This window comes from Brienomyrus brachyistius, chromosome 19 (assembly GCF_023856365.1).
Source record: "Brienomyrus brachyistius isolate T26 chromosome 19, BBRACH_0.4, whole genome shotgun sequence".
NCBI lineage: Eukaryota > Metazoa > Chordata > Actinopteri > Osteoglossiformes > Mormyridae > Brienomyrus > Brienomyrus brachyistius.
The window spans coordinates 21,642,813-21,667,292 of record NC_064551.1 but is presented as its reverse complement, the minus strand read 5'-3'; the positions used below and the strand labels follow the sequence as shown (position 1 = coordinate 21,667,292).

At 44.6% G+C, this 24,480-nt stretch overlaps 1 protein-coding gene across 1 annotated transcript; it reads right to left on the bottom strand.

Moving 5' to 3' along the window:
• Positions 1 to 3,534: 3,534 nt before the first annotated feature.
• Positions 3,535 to 24,072, bottom strand: rab32a (RAB32a, member RAS oncogene family). The gene is made up of 3 exons (XM_048985837.1): positions 23,725 to 24,072; positions 16,865 to 17,142; positions 3,535 to 6,334 (listed from the first exon to the last, which is right to left on the bottom strand). The coding sequence occupies exons 1-3, from the start codon at positions 23,936 to 23,938 to the stop codon at positions 6,185 to 6,187; spliced, it is 642 nt and encodes a 213-aa protein (XP_048841794.1). The 5' UTR covers positions 23,939 to 24,072; the 3' UTR covers positions 3,535 to 6,184.
• Between the last annotated feature and the right edge of the window lie 408 nt (positions 24,073 to 24,480).

Here is a 24,480-nt window from a genome sequence, read left to right as displayed (position 1 = left end):
GGGAAGGAGGCGCGGATTTTCGTGGGTCGTCAATCGGAGGGTCACATGTCCGTTCAGTTTCCCAAATTGTAGCGACGAGTATTGAATAAAGCATGATTCATGAAATAAGGAAATACGCTGAAAATAATGTGTGCCCAGACGAAAGCTATAAGGCCACAGCATTATTCCTGTCTTTCATCAAAGTGCTGTTCTGAGAAGTAAACATGCATTATGAATGTCATTGTGATGGGGTTTTATGAAGACCTTAACTGATGAAAAATAAGGTTCAAATACCACTGAAATCCCCTGTACCTATAGTGAATGATGTGATTCCATTTACCTTGCCGATAACTTACTGTGCTTTTGTGAAGGAAACTGAATGGTTTCCAATAAAAAATTGTGAATTGTTCATGTGAGAATGCCAAAGGGAAAACAGCACAGGGTTGCATTCTGACTATAACACGAGATCTACATAGTTCTTAAGCTTTTTTTGTGCTGTTAATAATTCTGTTGGAATCGTTTATTTAATCAAAACAAAAATAAATTGACCTTTTAATACTTACGGGCCTATTCACAGTCACCTGACATCTCGCATACTAAATGCTCTTCTCTGCCATTCTATATCTTCATCTCATTAGAGAAAACATAGTCGAATGTCCTCCATCCATCTTTCATACTTATTATCCAGTGCAGGGTCAAAGTGAGCCTGAGGCCGATCCCAGGAAGCATGGGAACAGAGCAGGTGACCTGCAGCTGACACTAGTTCATAGCAAAACAGACACTCAAACAGGATAACATACTATGAGCATATAGAGATGCGCGTTCAGGGACTGAGAGATAAAACTGAAGTACCTGGAAAAAAATCAAACACTGATGGAACATGCAAACTCCAGACACAGAGTTAGGACAAGAATCGAGTCTCCAACATGCGAGTGGGTTAGACCTCTGATGATGTGATCGGCAGGTTGCCATTTTGAATATCATACTTGCCAAAATAGTCTTGTGTCTGTTGGGCCCCTCAGCAAGGTCTTTGACCCCCCCCCCCCATGGGTGCCACATAAATAGCTAACTCTGTGCTCTGACCCCAAGCTTTGCTTTCACCTGTATATACACCCATCGGCCATAACATTAACACCACCTGCGTAATATTGTGTACATCCCCCTTGTGCCAGAAATATAGTTCTGACCTGTCGATCTGTGGACTCCAGAAGGTGTCCTGTGGTATCTGGCACCAAGACGTTAGCGGCAGATCCTTTAAGTCCTGTAAGGTGTGAGGTGGGGCCTCCATGGATTGGACTCGTTTGTCCAGTGCATCCCATAGGGGCCCGATCAAATTGAGACGTGGGGAATTTGGAATCAACACCTCGAACACCTGTTTGTCATTGTCCTCTAACCATTCCGAACAATTTTTATAGTGTAGCAGGGCACATTATCACTGCTATCAAGGAATACCATTCCCGTAAAGGGGTATTTTTGGTCCGCAGCAGTGTTTAGGTAGGTGATACTGTACGTGTCAAAGTGACATCCACATGAACCCCAGGTCCCAAGATTTCCCAGCAGAACGATGTCCAGAGCATCACTCCGCCTCTGCCGGTTTACCTTCTTCCCATATTCCATCCCAGTTCCATCTCTTCCCCAGCTAAACGGCACACATGTACCCAGCCCTCCATGTGATGTAACAGGATGTGACTCATCAGACCAGGTCACTCCTCCATTGCTCCCTGAACACCCCATAAGACCTGCCGCTTCGAAGATGCTCTGACCCAGTCAAGCCATCACAGTCTGGCCCCTGTCAAAGCCTCTCAAATGCTTACACCTGTCCACATTTACTGCTTCCAACACATCGACTGTTCACTGTCACCTTTGACAGGTGCCATTGCAACGAGACAATCAATTTCACCTGCAAGTGGTTTTAATGTAACAGCTGATCAGTATATGTCTCAAAGCAGACCAAGCTGGGATATGCAAAAAATAGTGTTCCAATGTACTTGGGCAAAAAAAGCATGATTTCAGCTCTGGATGTGTCAAAATCACAGAGTAAATTACCATATTTTACTAAATAATGCTTGCTCGCTTTTTAGAATCGCTAAAATTGTTCTTTATAGCAATAATCATAAGAAAAAGATAATTTTGTTAATGACGGTACGACACAGGAAGCTAACAGGAAGCAGAGCTATGATATCCAATCAGAGACGTAATCTCTCTGCCTGTACCTCTCAATGCCCCCCCCATGTCTAAAGCATTATGCTTTTAGTTTGTAGAGCTGCTTGGTGATGAAGAAGCAGCTGACTATTACACTCTTCCACATTACCCACTGTGACATGACAGGGAGGGGAGCAGGGGCTTTGCTTGGGCCTCCCACTCAGGGACATGAGGAAATGGACCCTTGAGGCATTTATGAATAAAACAGGCCCATGGCTTGTGTGTTTGTGTCTGTTGAAGCTTCTCAAAAATGTCTGGAACTCCGGTTTCAACAAAGGAACAAATGTGTGGACGAGTACAGGGTTCCGGAATGAGAGCTCATGGATTCCATGCCTGGAGGGACATCAGCCAGGGCCGCATCCCCATGGGCCACCGAAACGTGGGTGGTTCTGCTGGTGGGTCCCAGCTCCGCGTGTGTGACGTTTACATGTTCTCGCCATACTTCCCACATGCGTGATCCAAGCAATCCCTGTGAATGATAATCAGTACGAGAGGAACTTGAAACAGCTGGTTGCTCATTAAAAAAAAAACAGAAGATGGATTATTTTTTTGTGGGCATGTATGAAAAGAGATTTCTCTTTTACTCATTCATGATGATCATACTTCTGTCATTTGTAGAAATATCTTTGTCATTGGTACAAGTACAGTTAAATAGTATCTGAATATGAAGCATTGAGAAAAAAGCTCAGGGTTGGAGCAGAGCAGAGCCATTTTTCTGGCATGTTTTGGGGTTAGGGGCCTCGCTCAAGGGCCCAACAGAGAGATAATCACGTTGCTGGCCACAGGGTGGTGCGACCTCCCCCCCCCCCAGAGATAAATTCAGTCAATATATGCAGCCTAAACCTTGCAAAACCTCAGGCGGAGCTACAGAATAAGCACAGCGTTACCAAAGTTTGAAAAAGTCAACTAGCATAGTAGTTAAAGAGGGTTGCCAGTTCAGATTTCAAAGGCGGCAGCAGCTAGTTGGAGAGTGGCATCTCAGTATCACAGCTGTATAAACGCACAAGAGCAACTAGAATATGCCGACATTCTGCTCCCCAGCCATCAGAAATACCCCCTTTTAACAAAAGTGCAAAGAGACTCTTCCGATAAAAATATACATTGCAGGACAAAACAACTTGAAGAAATCAAATTTACTGCATATTATTTACTAACAGTATGCAGAACAGACATCCCAAATTACAAGATACTAATTTGAAGTCTCTAATTCTACTACAGCAGGGATCCACCATTAAAAGAAAAGTTATAAAACAATGTACAAAACCATAAATCTACAGTGTGATATATCAAGCACCATTTACATTTTAGGTTTACAGGAAAATTCCATCCAATAAATACAAAAGACTATTAATACACTATTAGACAATAGTACCTTTAATTTGAAGCAAAAGTCAAATTATAATTAGTAAAAAAAAAAAAAAAAAGCAATAACACTTTATTAGCACATTCTTGCACATGACATAGCATGGGCCTGTTCGATCTGACCATTTTGCCACTAAGGAAGGGGGCAGAATACGAAGTAAATGCCCGTCTAGATAATGTGGATGTGATTTAAGGAGCCGAGTTTGTAATTTCCATTTCAGAGGCGAAACATGAAGAACAGAGATAATCGATTATCTACGTCGATTCAGGAGGACAAACAAAGGAGTCCAGTGTTATGAAGTTCTAGCTGAAGCTTCTGAACACAAGAATCCATCCATCCATCCCTTTTCCAAACCGCTTATCCTTCTGGGTCGCAGGGGGTCTGGAGCCTATCCTGGAAGCTACGGGTATGAGGTGGGGAACAACCCAGGACAGGGGGCCGGCCCATTGCAGGAACACAAGAATTCTCTCTTCAGTTTAGAACTGTTGAGTTGCGCTAAGCTACTAAACATCGCATTCAGGTTAAAAGTATGTGTGTATATGTCTCCATGGGTCCACCTTAAACTGGTACAAGCACCTTAAGGAAAGAGACAGGCCAAACCAGTTTGTCTCATCTATGGAGCCTTGCTGAAATAAATCAGAAACACAGAAACTACTGATGCTACTAAATTAGCTTCCGATGTTTTTATATCACCCTCAGTTTGAATGAATTTACATACATCACCATTAATAACAAAATAGCATTAATACTGCTGCTTATAGTGCATGTGTGAGTGACTGGTGTGTGAGTGTGCCCTGCGATGGGCTGGCCCCCCCATCCTGGGTTGTTCCCTGCCTTATGCCCATAGCTTCTGGGATAGGGTCCGGACCCCCCGCAACCCAGACAGATAAGGGGTTTGGAAAATGGATGGATGGATGGATGGATTGCGGCTTACATTCAGAACATAATCAAAACTCGTAGCCTAATGCTGACACATTTCAGGAGGCTCGTACCAGAAAATACAATAAGCGTGTCCATCTAAGGGAGAGTAATCATCTAGCAGCAATTAAAAGGGCACTGTGATGTCCTGGAAATTTCAAACTGTGAACAGAATACCGAGGCTTGTGGAAGAGTTGCGATGGCTTCTTCACCGCAGAGGAATTTCGCAAGATAGAAGAAAAAAAAAGGATGACATCATTTTACAGCACACTGGGTCACTGACCGACCATGCAGGCTGGGTGAGGCATAATGAATTCAGTATCCGTGATGGTTCACAGAGCGCGGAGAGGTCAGTTTTCAAGGTGGTTCTGGAGAATGGTGATTCTCACCGCTCACAAAGCAAGAGCAGATGAGGACTACTGCGTCGCTGCAAAGTTTCCATAGTGACGCGGGGAGTCTAATTCGCTGCCTTTCGACAGGAAGCAGGCAGGGAAATTCAATGCCTTTGAACAGGAAGTTGCCATTTCAGGATGGGATGCTCAAAAATTTGATGAAGACTCCCCTATTGACACCCAGAGTGTTTCACACAGGTGATACCATTTTCAAACCCTCAACACATATCAGTACTGTCTGGCCTGTGCCTTAAAACAGAATTTAAGAACAAGTGAGGATTCTTCACTGAAAATAAGGCTTTGCTGATCCGTAAAACACTACGTAGACACCCATTAACCAAAATAAATCTGACAGATGAAACTTTCACACAACACTAACATAAGAAAAACACTCCATGACTTCGCTTTTCTTTCAGAAGGTTTCGCTTAGCAACACTTTTAATGCTGACAAATGCAAACTACTTCCTCGTCCTGAAGCTACATTCCATCAGATATGTCATTATGCATGATGACACGGTGCATGACCGTGTCCTGTTTTGGCAACAAAAAAATGCTGTGGTTAAAACACTGGAATGCGTTCTTCCATTATGAAAAAGTTACTCGTTTACATTTTTGGTAGCACTACTTGAGAGCGCACAAATAATGTAGTAGTATGCTCTAATCTGCAGTTTGTGTATCATTCGTACTTGAGTAGTAACTGAGCTACTAGGTTACTTTGCCCCCTCAAGTTAAGTGTTACCAAATTTTTCACGATTCTTTAATTAAAAGTCCTTCATGTAAAGTTTTTTACGTGATTGTTTTAAAAGGGTTCTTTCAGTTATATTGTTTAACAATGGAAAAACACCTGTTTTTTTATTATTTTATATATTATTTTAGGAGGCTTTATTAAAAAAAAAAAAAACCCTATAATAATTTTTTTTGCCATCATTCAATTCTTTTTGCCATCACAAACTGGTGAGAATCTCAGAGGAACAACAGGTTCTAAAACCATGACATGTTTGCGTTGATCATTATCTGAGCTCAGGAATGTTCTCTGATATTCTAAGCTAATTATTTATTTGACCAAAGCAGAATGACTCTTGCATATTATGTGTTGGTCCGTGTGGAGAACAGGCAGGTTTTAACCTACGGATGGGATATAGTATAATATGCACCCTAACTGTGTCTAAGAAATGTAGTGAAGACGTTGGAACCAGGAGAGGACTCCATCATCTGAGTGCAGACTGGGGAACATTTCGGGGACTGTTCCGGATCAAGCTCTGGAGACTCCCCTCCATCGCTGGCACTGGACCACAGTCCTTGACCCAGGAGCTCCTCGAGCTCGTCACCGCTAGCAGCATCCAGACTTGCTTTCAGCCACCGCCGTGTCCTGGTCCAGTTGGACCCGGTCCCCAGTATTCTCCTCGTAGGGAAGTCCCTTCACGCTTGCCAGGATGTTGTCCACCAGAAACCGAGCCGCCTCATCCACGTTGATGTTGTCCTGGAAAATGGATAATGGTGAGGGTCATGAGATAAAGGTCACAAAGGTGCAGAAAGGCTGTGTGCATTGGGAGGACCTATGTCAGAGGGATGGGGTCAGACGGGAACCACGCCGGTCATGTAGCCGAATAAAGCCTCTTTGGGATTAATTCCTCTGCAGCCAGACGCACGGGATTCCAGCTGAACCGTAGCTCAAGCCATTTTCTCTGCACATCATGGTGTGAAATAATCACTCGCTGATTAGGACACGACTGATTATGGATAAAGTCAATTCAAAACTCATAATTTTTGTTTATCATTTTTATCACCATCATCCAGCAATATTATTATTGCGCTGGCTATGGCTATTATTATTCTGTAATCCAATAACTTCTGATTATGAAGGCATTAATTTATGCAATAACTTGGAATTTGTGAATAGGTTTTTATACTCATACTTAAATATGCTGACCCATTTTAATTTAACAGATTACTTCTTAAGGGCACTTCCTCAGAGCCAATGTAGACTGCTGTCACATTAATGGTAAAAGATATCAATAATCCAATTAAAGGTTAGCAGACAAACTCAAAGTGATAAGCAGAGTGGATGTCTGGTACCCCGTCATGCCTTATATGGCTTCTGTCCGCAGCAGGAAGCTTTCACCATGTGAGGCTTTAAGGTGGCACTGGAAGGTGGATCGACAGAGCTTGTGCTACTCAAAGTTGGGTAATTCAGGTCCAGAGAGTAAATGTCCAGACCAGGATTTTATTTCAACCAACCAGTTGAGTACTTGAAACAAAATCTTGGTCTGGACTGTTGCTCTCTGGCCCTGAATTACCCAACTCTGGTGGTACGAAATGACACCCTATGGGGTTGCTGTACTTTGGTAACACCACCCAAATGGAGGTCTGTAGTGTATGTGATGCTTCTGAACTTTGGATGAGCCACTGGCAAACATTTCTTTAACAGTTAAGCAGACACTTAATAGTGTGTGAGTATGTCCTGTGATGAGCTGTCACCCCATGCTGGGTTATTTCCTGCCTAGTGGTCATAGGCTCCGGACCCCCCGCGACCCTAAATAGGAAAGCGGTTACAGAAAATGGATGGATGGAAACAGACATTTTTAACCAAAACGATGTACACCTGAAAAACCAGGGTTAGTTGCAGCAACTTGGAGCAACTGAAGTTTAGAACATCTTTCAAAGACCCAACAGAGAAATCACTCTGCTGACCTTGGGATTTGAACCCACAACCTCCTGATCACAGGACAGAATCATAACCCGCCAGGCCTCACAGCAGCTCCACCTGGACAACAGGAAACCCAGAAGAAAGACAACAGACAACCCTTCGGCATCATTTCTCCACCCGTTGTGTGCTCCACCTTAAACACGTCATTTCTCTGCAGCTGTAGGACACTGCTGAATACCTCACTATAAGGTAGCACACCTGCAGCCCTACACGTATTCCCTGGATAGCACCCACACACACAGACACACACACACATCCCCTCTCGCACCCCTATACACTCTCCCAACATCTCCAAAAATCTTTCATAAATGGCCAACTTTGTGTGACTTGTCTTAATGCAATCAGATTCACCAGATCTGCATCTAACTCTCCATTCAGGCACCACCACTAATGGCATTTTTCTGTTGGCATAGAGGACCTGAGCTGTGGTTGAGCTGAACCACAAAGAGAGACTAGTTACAGTGCGGGTGCAACCTGTTTCGGTTTTCCACTGCGGTAGGGTCGGCTCGGTAAAGGCATTGCCGAATTTGGAGCACGACACGGACATAAAACCATAGAGGCGCTTATTTACCGTTCACGCTTTGTAAATCATGATTTACTATGTGTTAATTTCCTATTTTTCTAGCACATCTGTGAGAATCGTCGTGTTATGCAAGCAGGAAACGCTAGCAGAATTAGCATTTGCTTGTGTAAATTTACATTATGCATCCATTCCGTTTAGCCGTTTTGTGGTAGGAGGTAGGAAATTTTCAAGTTCTGATTTTTCAGGAATGCGTCAATACTACGAATAACGACATACTTAGAATATAGTTTTTTTTCCTTCACATAATTCACATGCAGAACATTAGCATCTGCATGCATGAGGTGGTGGTGATGAAGCCTGCTCGTTTTGGTCCCACTTTCAGCCCAGCTTGTAAGCAGGGCCGTGTCAGTACAGATATGGGTCTAGTATGACTTGGTTCTTGGTGGCAGAGCAAAAGTACCGTAAGTGACACTGCTTCAGTTTTGATGGAATTTGTCTCAAAATGGAATTAGGTGTAGGTCTTTATCCACATAATAAAAAAAAAATAAAAATCTATGCATAATGGATCTATGAAGTACTTTTTGAGTTCTCATGTTTACAAGTGTCTTCTGCAGTCACCCTTCCCTTTGCTGTCACTAGGTAGTATTGCGTCAGTTTTAGTATGATTGTTCTTAAAATTAAATCAGTTCCAGACCTTCTCCTATACAAAGTTCCTGCGTTTGAAAAAGATCCATCAAGTACATTATGAGTTATCGCACTAAGGAGGTAAGTGATAGCAGTAGCAGGCCAGTGCTAAACGACACGAAGGTGGGTGGTGTGGCAGATATAGATCTAGCAGCAGAGAGGCTACACCGGGATCTTGATTTAATTAGCGACTGGGCTGATACCTGGCAGATGAAATTTAACATAGATAAATGTAAAGTAATCCATGCAGGGAACAGAAATATAAAGTACAGATATTTTATGGGTTCCACTGAAATAAAGGTAGCTGATTATGAGAAAGACCTTGTTGTGTTTGTTAATGCTTCTTTGTCCCACTCCCGTCAGTGTGGGGAAGCAATAAAAAAGGCCAATAGGATGTTGGGTTACATCTCTAGGTGTGTGGAGTTTAAGTCAAGGAAGGTGATGCTACGATTATATAATTCCGTGGTAAGACCCCACCTAGAACATTGTGTGCAGGTTTGGTCACCATACCTTAAGAAGGACATTGCTGCCTTGGAAAGGGTGCAACGTAGGGCTACGAGAATGGTTCCTGGTCTTAGAGGAATGTCTTATGAGGAGAGGTTAGCTGAGCTGAATCTGTTTAGCCTCGAGGAAAGGAAACTAAGGGGGGACATGATCCAGGTATATAAGATTCTAACTGGTCGGGATGCTGTTCAGCCAAATGGCTATTTCAATATTAGTTTAAATACTAGAACTCGTGGTCATAAGTGGAAATTAGCGGGAGAACATTTTAAAACAAATTTAAGGAAGCACTTCTTTACACAGCGTGTAGTTAGAGTATGGAATAGTCTTCCTGCTAGTGTAGTGCAAGCTAAAACCCTGGGTTCCTTTAAATCAGAGCTAGATAAGATTTTAACAACTCTGAGCTATTAGTTAAGTTCTCCCCAAACGAGCTTGATGGGCCGAATGGCCTCCTCTCATTTGTAAATTTCTTATGTTCCTATGTTCTTATATGTATTCCTCATCTGATGAATACAAATTCTGTAGTAAGTACTGCAAGTATAACCAGAGAATATACCCATGTCATACCTGCTATCATACCTCATCACTGGCTCATAGCTTCAGGATAGACTTCAAGTCGCTCTCATTAATGAAGCTCTGAAAGAATTGGTTCCAGGAGACAAACAAGAGCCTAGCCATGAATACCATTCAGAACGCACTCTCAGCTTGTTAGACTTGGGCCTCCTTGCAGTTCCTTGTGTGAATAAACGATCTGTTTGTAATATAGCCCTTGTTTAGGGCTCCTAGTTTATGGAGCAGATGCCAGTTAACGACGCGGACGCTGCGGCCTCCTCGGGGCCAGAGACCAGGCACACAGCAGATAGGGTGCCAGCGGATTACAGAGCACACATTCACATGCACCGACAATCACGCACTATGGGCAACTCTGGAACGCCAAGTGTGATTCACTGCATTTTTCTTTTTTAATACAGAAGTGCCTGGTGGAAACATACAAACTCCACAAAAACAGAATGGGGGGGGGGTGTGGATAGGGACTAAACCTCCAAGGCTGCAGGCACATTAGCTACCATGCTGCTTGAATATGCACTGCAAACGCACGCTCTGCGACACCTTGCACTGCAAACGCACGCTCTGCGACGCCTTCCGCTGCCAAGCATTTTAGCCGCTGAGTTTTCCAGTTTCACCCTCTCAGACTGCAGGACCTTTGGTAACGGGCTTCCCAGCAGGGCTGTTCCTGGGGCTTGAACTAGAAAACCCAGAGATTTTGCGGCTACGTCCTGAAGCACGACACGCATCCCTACGGGAGGAGAGTCGTCGACCTCAAGAGACACTAACAGAAGGAGAGGGACAGAGCATGACTCACACACTGGTCCCCCTCCCTCCCATTTGAGGAAACCAAGGCAGACACACATCAGCCAGGGCCATCAGCAGATATTTTAACCAGTCACAGCTCTAGCTACATACGGGTTCCATGGCTACTTTTTCCACAGCTCTACAATTGACTGCACATGGGTCCAAGTTTTCCAGCAGCAGTGTTCTTGACCTCCTGGCTAGAAGTTGAACCCAGTAACCTCTTGTCAAACCCTAGAGATGCTCTAGTGCTCATCCACAGAATCTCTCCAGCTTCGATTAGTGAGGAACCACACGAGACCCAAAATAACTACAAGACTCATGAAAGTGACACGGACAGAAAAAAAACCAAGTGACACGGGGGGGGGGGGGGGGGGGGGGGGCGACGGCTCAGTGAGCTAAGCCTCTGTGCCTGTGATCGGAAGGTCACTGGTTCAAGCACCTGCCCTCAGAAGAGTCACATGTCCGTGGGCCCTTGAGTGGGCCCCTAACCCCTAGCTCCAGGGGTGCCGCACATTGGCTGACCCCGTGCTGTGACCCCCAAGCTATGTAGAGGAAGATGGGGTAGGCAAAGAGAAGGATTCCAATGTACTTGTGCAAATGGCAAATAAAAGACTTACGAGAATGAGGCATTTTCTTTGGATGCAGAATTAGGAAAAACAATTCACAAGAGCTACACCAGGAGAATAGGCAAATGGAGGTAGCCAAGACATGGTGCAGACTGAGCCAGGGTTTGGCCATGTTATGTAACCAGTATAAAAAACAAGACCCAATCTTATATGCTGGGTATTAAGGCACAGAATGAAACATAATTGGGCCTGACACATGCCTTCACCTCATATTGGGATGTCCCCTCCTCATTACTAAAGGAAATATCTTAGTGTGTCTATAAAAAGTAAACAAAATGAAATGTGAAATGAATACCAGAAAAGGCATGTACACTTACGTATCTTAAATGCCCCCCCGGAAAAGTCCGAACTACAAAAAATGGCCTTTCAAGATAAGAAACTTTTTAACCATTTTTAGACAAGATGGCCTAAGACTAGAAAAACTACCTGCCAGGGCGGTATAAATATTTCTTGTTTTGTTTTTTTTGTTTTTATTCAACCCTTTATTGCTGTTGCAATATACCATGTCACTAGTTACGAGTACCAGCGAAAAAAACTGGCCATCAACCCGACAATACATATACACAAACATCACAGTAGGGGGTAGACCAGTCGGGAGACAGGGGAAGAGAGAAGAAAAGAAACAGAGTAACATGAGGAGAGAGAGGTGAACACCTCAGCAACATAAGCACATGATCACTACACCTTACAACATAAAAATGACACGACTGGCAACAGGTGAGGGAAATGGGGAGGTGGAGGTAGTCCAGCAGAGACAGACAGCCATCCGGTCCTGCAGCCACGAGGGCGCTGGTCACAGACCCGCCTGTTCACGCTGGGGGTATGAAGCGGCGAAGGCGTGGGATGGGGGGAGGGTGCGGTAAGTCCTTGGGATCGGGGGAGAGGAATGCAAGAGAGTCTCACTGCCTTGTTCTTCTTGAGGAGTTGTTAGTTCAGCAGCGGCCTTGGCCGAGGCCAGTGCTGATTGGGGGGAGCCAAAACCTGATAGAATAGGGTTGTTTGGGTTTCCGTACGAGAAGCTGTAATTTCCAGCTCCACTAATGTCCACGCTGGTCTCTGCCATCCAATAAGTTTTGCAAAGCTGTGAGCTTCTCCATGATGTTGCACTAAGATTTCCGAAAATAAGGCAATATGCCTAAATGCAAGCAAATTGGATCATATTCATAAGGTGTGCTTTGGTCAGTTTATTAATGAAATTAGAGTCTTGTCTAAATATATGAAAATTATACTTGCCTAGATTTAAATTTTTTGCAGTGTGGGGTTTTTTAGCTGGCGGGGGCCGTGCTGAAAATCACCCGGTGTTGCGGCCCCCCCACCCCACACTGTCTCCCCAGGATAAAGCGGCTCTCAGCCTCTTTTATTAGAGCTGTACCTTCGCTAAAGCCAGAGCCATCAAAAAACGTTCTGGCTCAGAGGATAGCAGAGCCAGCAGCAGTGGCCACACTTATCCATCCGTTTTCAGCGACAGCTTTACTAGTCTGGGGCTTCTCGGTCCAAAGGCAGCGTACGCAATATATGAGGCTGCGCCGGAGGGCAGGGACACACACAAGCACACACCATATACAGACCATTAATGGATTCTGAACACGCAACAATGCTTTATTTCTCTGCAGTAAGACTAGAAGTATTCTGAGGTAATTGAAGTTTGTGAGTACTGCAGCAGTACTGGTGCTGAAATTTGACCTGCTAACCTTTCTGTTCCCGTCCTTGAAGACCACAACAAAGAACCACTACATCACAAAATCTGAAAAAAGTCCATTAGCATGTGTGAATATTGCCTATATACAACTTCAAAGCAGGGAACCTGATCCATGGAGAGTCGCTGTGGGGGCAGATTTTTGGGATGACCTCTCAATCAGCCAATAACAGTGGGTCCTCAGGACTGGAGTTGAGAAGTACTGCTTTATTATTGGTTGATTGAGAGGTCATCCCAAAAACCTGCAGCACACGGGCCCTCCATGGAAGAGGATCCCCACCCCTGCTTTAAAGAAATACCAAAACTCCCTGAAGACCACCGAACACTTACCCTATATGGCCAAAAGTCACCAGCTTGTTCAACATGTCATTCTGAAACCAAGTGTATCAGTAAAAGGTCAGCTCACTCTTAGTTGCAATAATAGCCTGTACTCTTCCAGGAAGGCTTTCCATTAGACATTGGAAGATTGCTGGTGGGATTTGCTGCTAATTGAGTATTGATGTTAGGTGATCAGATCCCTTTCTGTGAGCCTATGTGCCTACCACTTTGCAGCTAGACTTGCTTCCAGATGTTTCCATTTGTGGTGGACCAAGGGGGTATTCCACAAAGCACTATTTCCTCAACAGCCAGATGACAATCCTTACATTTGGCTGAAGTTCAGTAGGAATGCCACTTACCTCTCTTGCTGTTTTCACGTTTGACTTAAGTCAGGGCTGCCCATTCCTACTTCTGGAGATCTACCACCCCAGAGAGCTTAGGTGCGGCCCTAATTAAACACACCCGATACAGATAATCAGGTCCTTCAGTAGCACCTCAGTACTAGTCACTATGTTGAAGCTAAGCTGGCTCCAATACTGAGATGGTAGTGAAGGACCTGATCATCTGAGATAGGTGTGTTAAATTAGGGTCATGCCTAAGCTCTGAAGGTGGTAGATCTCCAAGAGCAGGGTTAGGCAGCCCAGACTTAAGTTATCCAGCTAACTAGAAAATCCTGCTTGGTGGAATACCCCCCCCCCCCCCCAGGGTAGCTCTACAAACAGAGGAATTGAACATCTTTCAGTGCAGTGGGTGTGGCTTACATGGTCAATATACAAGTACTAGGAGAGTGTAACGCATTGTTTCCCATCCAATCCTCGGGGAACCCCAGACTGTCCACATTTTTGCTCCCTCCCAGCTCCTAGCCAATCAGGAACACCAAATACCTCGTACAGGTACACTGGGAGCTGAGAGGAAGCAAAAACATGGACTGTCCGTGGTTCCCTGAGGACTGGGTTTGGAAACAATGGTTTAACATATCAATAAATATCAAACAAAAAAAGCTCTGTAGACCAGAGTGTTAGGGTTTCCAAGGAGACCTTCCCACTGGAACTTCTCACTGCTCTGCCATAGAAATGGCTCTACTAGGGAGTGCAGAACATGGAGAGCTTAGAACCTGTAGGCTGTCAATCGCCATAAGCCTCTGAGAACAGGAATGGGACTGATCTGAGATCAGTTAATCTGCCTTCTGTTTGTGGGGATATGCAAAGCCACTGCTGGTCTTCAAGCGAATGTTCTACAGCCAAGTGTTGTAGAACATGCTTTCTGGAGGCCACATGCTCTGGTCCAAATCCGTCCCAATATGTGGATAGAAATAAGCTGAGGAGGAGGTGAGAGGAGCAAACGCGCTGGTTCACAAAAATTACCATAAAAATGCATATATTCATGAGAATGTCATCTCAGCATCCTTTCAGAGACACTTCTGATATTTGTCTCTATATAGTCCTTCCTTTAAATACAGCAGGGGTGTCAAACTCCAGTCCTGGAGGACCGGAGCCCTGCACATTTTTGGGTTTCCCATCATTTAACACACCTGGTTCAACTCCTTGTGCTAATGGCTACACAACTCTTGAGCTGAATCATTTATGGCGGAACAGGTAAAGAACCAAGCTACACAGGGCTCAAGCCCCACAGGACTGGAGTTTGACACCCCTGATGTACAGGAAGTCAAGCTACATTTGTTTGTGGCAAAAATATGCCTATAATATGCAGATCATATCTTAAGGAGACCAGTGAAAATGTCTGTTCAAAATGGTGAATTCTGTATATTCAATAACACTCATCCAGAAGCTAGAATTATTAAGCAAGGTGAGGACACATTCCTTTCCAAATTCATCCAAGCCAGGCTGAAGACTCAAAAATCACATCATCACCGTGTTCATTCATCCCTGCTTAGTCCCCATGAAACGACTGGTTAATGCCTTATTGGTGATACTTATACCAATATTTACCACAATATTTTTGCATCTTTCTTGTATCCAAAGCCAAGGATCAAAACGCAGCTGTGTTAGAAAAACTGAAGACAGCTCTAGGGGGGTGGAAGGTGCCATCTGGGGAGAAGCCAAGTCCGCAATACAACTTTGCAGATATCTGCTGCTCGAGGACTATTTTAGAGGCCGAATACTGAAGCACAGGACTGGATCTGGTTACAGGGGGTCAGACTCAAATGTCAGGCAGTGTTGGGTTGTTATACTATTGTCTGATAATCAAAAATCAATCAGGGTAGAATGAGAACCTCAATCAATCAACCGCACACATTAAAGATATCAGATCCTGTCTGGTCTGAGGGAAGAAGGTTTAGTACTTCCTAGATGATGAAAGGAGAAGATGACAACCTCAAACTCCTCATTTCCAGGGAACGCAGACTTTCCTCGCGTTTCTGCATTTCCGCTCACAGCTGTTGGTGCCTCGACAGCTGGCAACTGTTTGGTACGTTCGTTATTTCATGCGGCGTGTTCCAGCCTGGCCACGGCTCGCATGGAGCGACGGATAAGACAGTCAGTCAAAACGAAGGACTGAAGAAAGCAGGCGGTTCGAGGTTTTCCCGACATATACCCTCCCGCAAAGGAACGGTTGCTAAGGTAAATCGGCTTTGAATCTGCAGCTTCAGGGACACTGTGTAGTACAGTTGTTTTGAAGGAGGGCTTTTGCAGGCTAAACAGAGAAGTGAGGTTTTGAAGGGCCCCGAGAAAAGATTCTGCTTTCCTGAGCAGCTTATACTTAACATAAATATTTATGTAATGTGACATCTACCACTTGCAATCCTAGATTTTGATTAATACATGCAGTTGTGTCATTTAAGCAATCTGGGGAAGTACCTTGTTCAGGGGTACAAGGGTAGGATTACTGGCAGCTAAACCATGAAGTTGATTCACACCTAGATCCAGTCTACACCAGTTGCAGCAATTGCAGATTATTAAATTTAAGTAGCCTCTAAATATTATACCCATCATGCACTGCAGTACTTAGCAAATTCTATTTCGTTAAATACACGCCAACATAGTTTGACTACAAAACAGCAAACTATCCATCCATCCATTTTCCAAACCGCTTATCCTACTGGGTCGCGGGGGGTCCGGAGCCTATCCCGGAAGCAATGGGCATGAGGCAGGGAACAACCCAGGATGGGGGGCCAGCCCATCGCAGGGCACACTCACACACCATTCACTCACACATGCACTCCTACGGGCAATTTAGAAACTCCAATCAGCCTCAGCATGTCTTTGGACTGTGGGGGGAAACCAGCGTACCCGGAGGAAACCCCACGACGACATGGGGAGAACCACACACGTGACTCAAGCGGAGATTCGATCCTGGGACCCAGAGGTGTGAGGCAACAGTGCTAACCACTGCACCACCATGTCGTCCCACATTGCAGACTATTACTTTCAAAATTGTTTTAAGTACTGAGCCAAATATTTTTGTGCTACTACTCCCACCGTAATGACATCGTATACATAAAAATGAGAGACATGAAAGTAGTATGTCACAAGTCTACAACAGCATCCTGTTTTGCATGTATGCAAGCTTTGCAGTTGGAGAGGGGCAGGTGATGTTGCAGCTGCCCCGTCTAGCAGGCCAATGATGGTGGAGGGGTACCTTACCTTGGCAGAGGTTTCAAACCACCCCAGAAAGCCAGCCTCTTTGCAGAAGCTGTCCAAGATGCTGGGATTGGTGCTGCTGGCATCCTTCTGGTCACACTTGTTGGCCAGCAGCACAGATGGAATGGGGTTCCCGTTGGGTAACTTCACCTTGGTGTCCAGGTCATGCTTCCACTTGGAGACGGCATCGAAAGTGGAGCCCCGCGTCACATCGAAGACCACAAGGGCCCCCACTGCCTCCTTGTAATAAACCCGGGTCATATTCCCAAACCTCTCCTGACCTGAAAGAGACAGTGCTGTAATCATCAGGGAACATCAGGCACGGCTGAAGCTTTCCTATCCTCTCCTGAGCTCTTCCGCTGCCGCCCAGCACACCACATAAACTCGAAGAATTAGTCATAAAATAGTCCATTTTCCTGCCAACACATTTCCCTCCTTAACTCCAGATTAATGCATAGCAACGACCTCTGACCTGCACTCTCAATGGTCCCAGCAAGATATGCTAGAAGCATGTGTCCCTCTTGTATTATCTAATATTACAAACTGGGTCTCCTCCCCTTAATTAGCGATGACTGACAGTCCATTACGGTACTACAATAGTGTGTAGTTGCCCTGTGTTTGTGACGGTCCTCATGAGTTCCTGAAACTTGTTATATAATCTTTTTCTTTCCACTGTATGAAAGACGTTAGACGAATGTAAGCACATCTTGAAAGGAGATTTTCCCCTTGGTGTCTCAGCACATTCTATAACACTTGAAATTATATAAACATGACAGTAACATGATGGCATATACATAGCAGACATACTGTGGGCCATCCGCCCAGTTTCAAAGCTGCTTACCTGTTGATGGTCATTGTAGCATTTAGATTATACAGTATTCCAAAGGATAGGGACTGAGGGTTTTTTTTAACTGCTTAAAGATCTTTCTGTTGCAAGATGGTTCTATTTTTAGCACCACTAGCTGACCATCACATACTTAATGAGCTGAGGAAAGTAAGAACAGCCCCTATCAGCCACCACACACACACACAGGTTTGTAATTACAGTATATATTTGTGAGGACTCTCCATTCATTTCTATGGGGAGAACTCTAATCCCAACATGGCGACCTTAACCCCTACCCAGGCCTAACCTTAACCATAAGTAACCAAACTAAAAATGAGACTTTTGGCATTTTTCGTTTCTTGATTGCATTCACAGATCTTTGTGGGGACCTGAAAAATGGTCCCTACTATGTCAAAACAGAAGGTTTTTATTACATAATGTAATGCATTATAAACCTAATAGGCATGCACACACACACACACACACACACTTACACACATTGTAAATGTGCTAGACTGAAACTGAACACAAAAAAACCACAAAAATATTCCACTGTGATACTCACAGCTGAATTTGAAAACAAGCACAGTTTTTTAAAGCAGCCCTCTAGACAGTCAGCAGCACTGTGATTTAGGGTGAAACCAGCGGTACAGTTTTCAGCGCGCGGCACACAGGGAGCCCGCTTCTCCGCGGCCAAGATTCCGACTCATCTGGCCAACGATCGTTTGATCGGAGTGTTTCCAAAGCTGGCTCCAGTGCACCCATAAAGCAGCCGAATGGGGCCAGGGCAGCGTTGCAGCACGTCTCTTAAGGTTGGGGAACAGTCATGGCTGCTGGGGAACAGCAGGGCGGGCAGCTGTCAGTCTGGCGCGATGTGCTGTTGATGAGACCCGTGTGTCACAGTGAATCTGAGGCAGCCGCCCCCGGGGACGGCAGAATGAGGAACCGCACGCACTGTAGCCCAGACGCACTCCACAGAGGCGCCCCCCCCCCCCCATTTAATTCCATGTGTGAGTCAGTGGGAGGTACAGCTATGGCACGGTGCTTGGTTAGGGTGAACTTTCGTTACCATGGCAATTGATCACCTGCTTTGAGTCTATAGTTGCTTCGCTAATGAAACTCAGCTGGGCCTGATAGCTCCAGTTATCTCGTTAAGGATAAACAAGGTGGCTTTGGAGGAGATGACCCCACCTCCCCCCCCCCCACCCACACACACACACACACACACACACACACACACAAAGTCCTTATGGGGACCGCTCATTCAATTCTATGGGAGAAATGCTAACGTGAACTATGACAAACTATGTAACCATAACCCTAACCGTAAGTAACCAAGAAAGTTTTTTGCATTTTTAGTTTTTTCATTGCAGTTACAGATTTTTATTAAATTGAGTTTTTCCTTATAGGAAAAAAAAAACTTTTCTAACTACTATTCATCACGTTGTGGGGACATTGTGTCCCCATAAGGTAAGGTATACCCACTCACATACACATTGGTTTGTAATTTTATTTTGTGGGGACTCTCCATTCATTTCTATGGGGAAAACTCTAATCTGAAGCCGACAACCTTAACCCCCACCCAGTCTTAACCATGAGTAACCAAACAAAATACGAGACTTTTATTGATTGCATTTATAGACCTTTGTGGGAACCTGATGTAATATAAACCTAATCCACACACACAGACTTTTGTGCATGTCATTTAATAAGGCCTCGTTTCCATTAATGCTGCTTTTGTCTCAGTGGGTAGCGCCATTGCCTCACCCCCCCAGTGCTGGTGAGGCCTACATGCCGTCTCCACACTGTGTATGTGTGGACCTCACTTGTTCTCCCTGCGTTGTGTGGCTCTCCTCCCACCAATCAAAGACATGCAATTAGGCTAATTAGCATCTCTGAATTATCCATAGTACATGACCAAGTGCGTTCATGTATACGCCCTGTGATGGACTGGCATCACCCTGGAGGTGCCTGGGATAGGCTCCAAGTTCAGCCCGTCACCCTGGCCAGCATAAGCGTGTTAGAAGATAGGTAGATGGATGGAAGATGTAGCCATATAGCAAGTCTGTGTTCATCCTGCCAGCCAACTGCCTTCACTTATAACCTTCCTGGTGAGCAGCTGGTCTCTTACATTTCCACAGCAAGTGTCCCATCATTGTCTGTTTTTATTTGGGCTAACGGTTTGCCTTTTGTACAGTAGTGCACAGTAATTGTCATTCTAGCCATCCATAAATATATGACATAAATAAGATGAATGAAAAATGACCGAAATAGGAAAAATGCCAGACCGAAGTGCAATTTGTCGCTGAGCCCAGGAAAAACAAACTGTGTCTTTAAGTGGTTGTAAATGCACAATTACTACTCAATATTGAGCGCACTGGCTGACTGCTTTCCTGATGCCTATAGAGTTTCACCTGGACTTCAGCTTTGGTGAACAGACTGATCAGCAGGAATCCTGTCAGGCAGGATCACACGAGTCCCATTTCTGCAGTGGTTCCTGACAGAAGAACGGAGCCAGTGATGTGCTGTGCGTGTTTCGCTTGCCCTGCCTGGCAGTCACATAGTTTTTCCATTACAGCAGCTACCCAGATTCATCCTTTTGCAATCAGTCCACACTTGCTTTCAGAAACAGATGATCAAAGGGATGAATCTAATGATTATACTTGACAAAAAAAAATAAATAAATAAAAATGTCCAGACCAGTGAAAACAAATGTTAATCGTCTCGACAAGGCATTGTGCTTTACCTCAAGATTTTTGCTTAAGCACGATTCACGACAACAGAACAATCGAACGTGGGGTGGGGTGCTCTCCTTCTCATGCACATAAGCATCCCCACGCCCCCTCCTGCCATTCTCCTCTTAGGTATACACTCTATCAATATATAAAACTACTATATGGGTCAATTAGATCCCACATCCTTAATTACAACCATGCTCTAAATGGTTGCTCTCCCACCGGGTCCCATGAAAGCGAAGCAGTGCATCACATTTCTCTCTGGTTTTGAATTTAAAAAAAAAAAAAAAAAAAAAAAAGATCAATCTTTATCGCAGGACAACCTCCGTCTCAAACGGCCCTAACCGAGATATCATCTGTGGGTGGGTTTCCATGGAAACCATCCAAGGCAGAAGAAACAAAGGCTTTGTCAGCTGTAACTCAGCATGTCGGACATGTCGCACAAAACGCACCTTAATTGCCGGCCAAGTCTCACCCCCTGACATTGCGGGGCTACGCCCCCCCACCCCCCTGTCTTTTGCAAATGCTCCTTACTGTGGTGCCTTGACAGACCCGAGGATGCAACTTCTCTTTGTGCCAAATTCCGCATTTAAGGGCAGCCAATTTCCTCTAAGCGCTGAATTCATGTGTTTTTAACAGAAGACACACTTTGGAGATGCATGCCCAGGGAGTGCCCTGAAAATCCAACGGGGGCAGTTCTCATGTTAGATGGGAAAAACCACGCCCCCTCAGATTCCATGTTCTACTGCACAGTGGCTAGAGGGCTGGATCTCCCAGCCGGGTGTCTAGATCCTTGGTTCAAGTCCCTACTTCACAGCCTGGCTGTAATCATCACATCCCACTCAGACAGGCCCAATGATAAGCTTCTATTTCCAGCAGTTGGGAGAAATGCATTTTGGTTGAAGCTGATTAGTGCTCCATTTGCAAAGGACCTGACAACTGGGGGTGAAGAGACAACTCCTACTGCTCAGGATATGTGTGTGAGGGGGTTTGAGGGCTGGGGGGGGGGACAACTTTAGCAACACAACACTAAAGGTGTGGAACCATGACATGGGCTAAGCTGGGGGGATGGAGTGTGGCTCTGTGAAATGGGCGTCCATTCCTGTGATAATAAGGTCGTCGGTTTGAATCCCCTGCTTGGGCCCTTGAGGAAGGGTCCTCAAACCCCTGAAAGACGCTCCAGGGACAGCTGACCCTGCACTCGGACCCCTAGCTTTGCTCTCACGTCTGAGAGCAAGCAAGACGGGAGATGTGGGGAAAGAATACATTCCAATGTACCTGTTCTAGAACTTGTACAAAAACCAAATATAGCATCATTTCGCATTAATGCCATCACAACTTTCATAATGCAGCTACACCTAATGGTTCCGTGAATCGGCACCCATCACACAACCCCCACCCCCCAATGTCGGTTCATTCACAGAACCGCCCATGCAATTCCTCGAGCATCCACTTTACTTGGATCGCCCTGCTCCTGGGTGCTGAGGTATTCCTGAAAAATTCCCCTGGGATTTCACAGGTCCTTTGCTAAACAGGTTGGGATTAGAGTCTGAATTCCAGTTAAGTTACTGGGCCAGTGTGTGATGATTAAGGACCTGGAACTTGTGACCAAAAAGGTCGCTGATCCTAGGAGGAGCCTCGATGTCTGAACCACGAGCACCTGATTTCTGAAGTAAAGAAACTTCCAATTGTAAAACATGTAAGTTTTTTTAAGTTTCAGGTCATTTTAGAGGTGCTCAAATAATGGCTGGGGGAAAAAATCTAGATGTTGATCTGTAATACATTTATTAAACAACAGCTGGGTTTTTAGAAGGTCAGCATAGTCTCCTTAGCAAAAAAAAAATGTCTTCAGCATTAATGAGAAGCCTTCTGGGGTCAATTAATGAACAATGCCTGCGTGTCAAAGGTCAAAACTGACCGCTTGGCATGCAAGTTTATGGACACTGCTTTACTTATGATTGTAACTGAGAACTGCCTTGCTGGACTGTGAAAATGCATTAGTATTATGAGAAAATCAACGCTACAAAAGGTTAATCGTGTTATTAGTGCTGCATAAACCCAAACAACATTCGTTGCCTTTGCCTGAATGAGAAAGTTACGTGAAGAGATGATTTTTGTGTCAATCTCTGATCCAGCCACTCAACTATTTCAAATAATAAAGGTATTTTTCTGCCTAAGCTTCACTCGTCGATGCCACCATACTACAAAATTTGCACATAAATTGGTATAAAATTACAAATAATTTCATAACCGTTAAAAAAAATCATTTTAAACCTAACTAATCGGGTTTGTAGTAATTAGGAAGTGTGACAACAGGTCGAAAAGGCAACCCAGTTAGCGTGTTTTCAGGTTTTCGCCACAAAAGTGTCCTCAGGTTCACACCCTTTCTCAGGACGTCATTCCGCCTACAAAACTACTCCGAAATCGGGGACCGAATCACATGTTACACATGCCTGCGCTTTTCCGTTTCTATTAATGGTGCCGCAATCCAGCCGCACGGCACTTTTACACACGGGGACCCCAAATTCCGCGTTTTGTGACAGCTGCCCGGACAGAGCCCCATTCCCCGTATAAATATCAGTAGCCCGCTGTTGTTTGGTTTGCGCACAGATGCGTGGGCCTGATCTGGACCTGATGTATTTTCACTTGCCCGGAGCGATAGGTGACTTGACTTTTTAAAGAGGTTCTGTGGTAGCCAATCTTAAATCAAACTCGCTCAATACCGGGTACTTCCCAAGATACAGAAGCACAACCTTTGATTTGTTTTTAAAAAATAATGATTTCGGTGAGATGAGAGTAAATAGTAGAGTGTTAGGTAAAAACTGAAGTGCTGCAATTGTTGCATGAACTGTCAGTAAATGGCCGCAGGATTTTCAAAAAGGGACAACCGCTCAGACATAATTTGACCTAGATTTCACTAGCAATTAACGTGATCACCAAAGGTTGACAGAGCGACGACACGTCCAAAGGCTGCTTTTTCTGGGAAGCCAGTTGTTGCAAACTCACATAAATAACAAGACATTTAACTGTTTCGGTTCAGACCGCTTGCAAAAAAACACACTGTCTAAGAAGTAACACACCAACCATCACGTAGAGTAACTCCGCAGTGATTGTTAGTAGAGCCCATTTACAGTAACATTGTAATTGTAGTTGTTCTGCAATGTAACTTGATCATCACTCCATAAAGCAGTCACCGCCACAAAAGCGAATCGCGTTACATTTTAGACAGTAACACCGTAAACTGTTTGACAGCGACGTTCTGTACGTCGTTCCGGGTTTCATTGCGTTAGCAGATATCTTACCTGCGATGTCCCACAGCTGTAATCTCACCAGTGTCTTGCTGTCCCAGTTTATAACTTTGAGAGCAAAATCAACACCGATAGTTGCCCTGTAGTGCTGCGAAAACAGCTCGTGAACATAACGCTTAATGATACTAGTTTTCCCCACGCCTAACTCGCCGATCACCAACACTTTAAACAAGTACTCCTTACACTCCGACACCGAGCCGCCGGCCATTGTCAAACCTTCCCGATGACACTAAAAGCCTCACTTCCTACTCTCTTTATAAACCGGAGGAGTAGGAAATCTACTTCCTTCTTGTTTAGAGCAACGGAGTGCAATTGAAAGAAAACTCTCCCTCCGACTCCCGCTTACTTAACAACCACCTGATAAGTCACAGGACCCGGAACTGGCTTTGTCTAACTACATGTAAAATCCCTTTCAGTTCACTGGATTACTTCTCAGTCTACATTGCCTGGGGTTCTGTCAATGAATATGAAAATCGTTCTTGTAATACGCGCAAAACGTACAGTTTCATAAACCCACTCTCATTCATACTCATTAGCACTGAAAGCAGTTAAGACAATAAAAATGAAACATTACTAAGAAACTGCACTGGATCAGCGGTTACGAAAAAACGGGTGGTCTGATCATTTAAATATGAATCTAATGAAAACGTATCAATTTGATAACAAATATAACAAACAGCATTCATGAGAAACATCTATATTCTACATATATGTATTTTAGAGACGCCACTAGTCTCCGAAGTGAAGAGC

Excerpts from the sequence above, each read along its gene's own strand:
- rab32a (XM_048985837.1), bottom strand. The coding sequence starts at position 23,938 with ATGGCCGGCGGCTCGGTGTCGGAGTGTAAGGAGTACTTGTTTAAAGTG. Across the intron at positions 17,143-23,724 it reads ACAGCTGTGGGACATCGCAG|GTCAGGAGAGGTTTGGGAAT; the intron begins GTAAGATATCTG and ends TGTCTCTTTCAG. Across the intron at positions 6,335-16,864 it reads GGTTTGAAACCTCTGCCAAG|GACAACATCAACGTGGATGA; the intron begins GTAAGGTACCCC and ends TCCATTTTCCAG.